Genomic DNA, 1,897 nt, shown 5'->3' with positions numbered 1-1,897 from the left:
TGGAGGATGCTCTTTATAATAGCACTTGTTGATCCTTGGGAGGTGCTCTTTATACTAACACACAGTTAATTATCCTTGAAGGGTGCTTTTTATAATAGCACTTGTTAATCCTTGGGAGGTGCTCTTTAAAATAACACACAATTTATTATCACCATGGTATACTTCAAGGATTACAAAGATCTTTTCATTGTCTCCAAGAATGAAGATATGAAGAAGAGGTTGTTTCTTTCCATAGCGAAACTGTTGATTCAGCCTTGTTGAAGAACATAGTTGAAGAATACTTTGGACAAGTTTGCAAATTTATTGGCCTTAAACCATCTTTCAGTAGTACGTTTGATTTATTTTTCGATGTTCTATCTTGGTAGCTTTATCATCATAAAGAATTGAGCCATGCTTGATGCAAGAGATTTTTTTTTTGTGTGACTAAACTTGGCAATGGGACCAAGCTGCCTACATACCTCATAATACGAAGAAAGATCAAGTCATAACGTAGTTCATATATATATATATTTGCCTTAACTTTTGCCTAAGTCGTCCTGTTAAGGATTTTTAACTTAGCAGGCTTTTTCTTTTTTTTTTTTTTGGATGCAGTTTAAGCTCTTGCTGAGGAGCATCTGACCTTCAAGCATAGTAACGTTTCAAGAATCTACCATTAATTGGGCCAACTCTTACTCCATCTTGATCAACAATTTTGTATGCGCCATTAGTGTAGACTTCTTGAACAACATATGGTCCATCCCACTTTGAGAGGAACTTGTTACTTATATGATGTGTAGTGTTTATGGGTCTTCACACTGCATGAACTAAGTCTCCTACTTGGAATGATCGTGGTTTAACTTTCTTGTTGAAAACTTTGGACAATCGAGCTTGATAACATTCTAAGCGTTGTTGTGCTTCCAACCTTTTCTCATCCAATGCTTCAAGTTCTTCCAAGCGTAGGCGAACATTATCTTCATTTGAAAGACCTTTTTGAATGGCAATTCTCAATAATGGAATTTGACGCTCTAATGGGAGGACAACTTCCACACCATAAACAAGCGAATATGGAGTTACTTGAGTAGGTGTACAAAATGTCGTATGATAAGCCCATAAAGCTTCCTTTATTTTCTCTGGCCAATCTTTCTTTGCACGATTAGCAACTTTCTTGAGACGATTGCACAAAGTCTTATTAAAAGCTTATGCTAACCCATTCACTGGTGCGTGGTACATAGAAGAATTATATTGCTTGAAGTTAAATTGTGCGCATAACTTCTCCATTGCGAATTGTTTTCCATTATCTGTCATGATGCATCGTGGCATGCCGTAACGATAAATGATATTTTTTCTAATGAAGGTAGCAACAGTTTCTTTCTTTACTTCTCGATAAGATGCTGCTTCTGCCCACTTTGAAAAGTAGTCTGTGGCTGCGAGTATGTAGAGATGCCCTGTGGAACTCTTAGGTAATGGTCCAACCAAGTCGAGTCCCCAAGCATCAAATGGCCATGATGTAACTGTTGGGTGGAGTGGCTCAGGGGGCTGATGAATGAAATTGGCATGAAATTGACATGCTTGACATGTTTTAGCATAGTCCATGCTATCCTTCACCATTGTTGGCCAATAGTACCCCATTCTTTTGATTTGGAAGTGTAACTTGGCTCTAGATTGATACGCCCCGCAAATTCCTGAGTGAGCTTCTTGTAAAGCCTTGTATGCTTCTTCATCTCCTAAACAACGACAAAAAACTCCGTTAAAAGAACGACAATAGAGTGTACCTTTGAAATAAATAAATCGAGGAGCTCGATGTTTTATCTCTATTTTATGCCTTGGATCATTAGGAAGCTTGCCATGCTCTAGATAGTTAATCAACGACTGTCGCCAATCTTTTTTTCCCACTTCAAGGACTGAGACGACATTAGAC

The 1,897-nt window shown here is 38.0% G+C and overlaps 1 protein-coding gene across 1 annotated transcript; it reads right to left on the bottom strand.

The window, feature by feature from the left end:
* Window positions 1-789: 789 nt before the first annotated feature.
* On the bottom strand, window positions 790-1,587 carry LOC148763468 (uncharacterized). The gene is made up of 2 exons (XM_088804352.1): window positions 1,357-1,587; window positions 790-1,143 (listed from the first exon to the last, which is right to left on the bottom strand). Exons 1-2 carry the CDS (start codon window positions 1,585-1,587, stop codon window positions 790-792), a joined length of 585 nt encoding a protein of 194 aa, XP_088660478.1.
* Between the last annotated feature and the right edge of the window lie 310 nt (window positions 1,588-1,897).

This window comes from Theobroma cacao, chromosome 3 (assembly GCF_053813885.1).
Source record: "Theobroma cacao isolate CCN51 chromosome 3, ASM5381388v1, whole genome shotgun sequence".
Lineage (NCBI taxonomy): Eukaryota > Viridiplantae > Streptophyta > Magnoliopsida > Malvales > Malvaceae > Theobroma > Theobroma cacao.
Note: the sequence above shows the minus strand (reverse complement) of the source record. Positions and strands in the feature narration are given on the sequence as shown.

Excerpts from the sequence above, each read along its gene's own strand:
- LOC148763468 (XM_088804352.1), bottom strand. The coding sequence starts at position 1,587 with ATGGTGAAGGATAGCATGGACTATGCTAAAACATGTCAAGCATGTCAA. Across the intron at positions 1,144-1,356 it reads AAGCAGCATCTTATCGAGAA|AAAGTTGCTAATCGTGCAAA; the intron begins GTAAAGAAAGAA and ends AATCGTCTCAAG.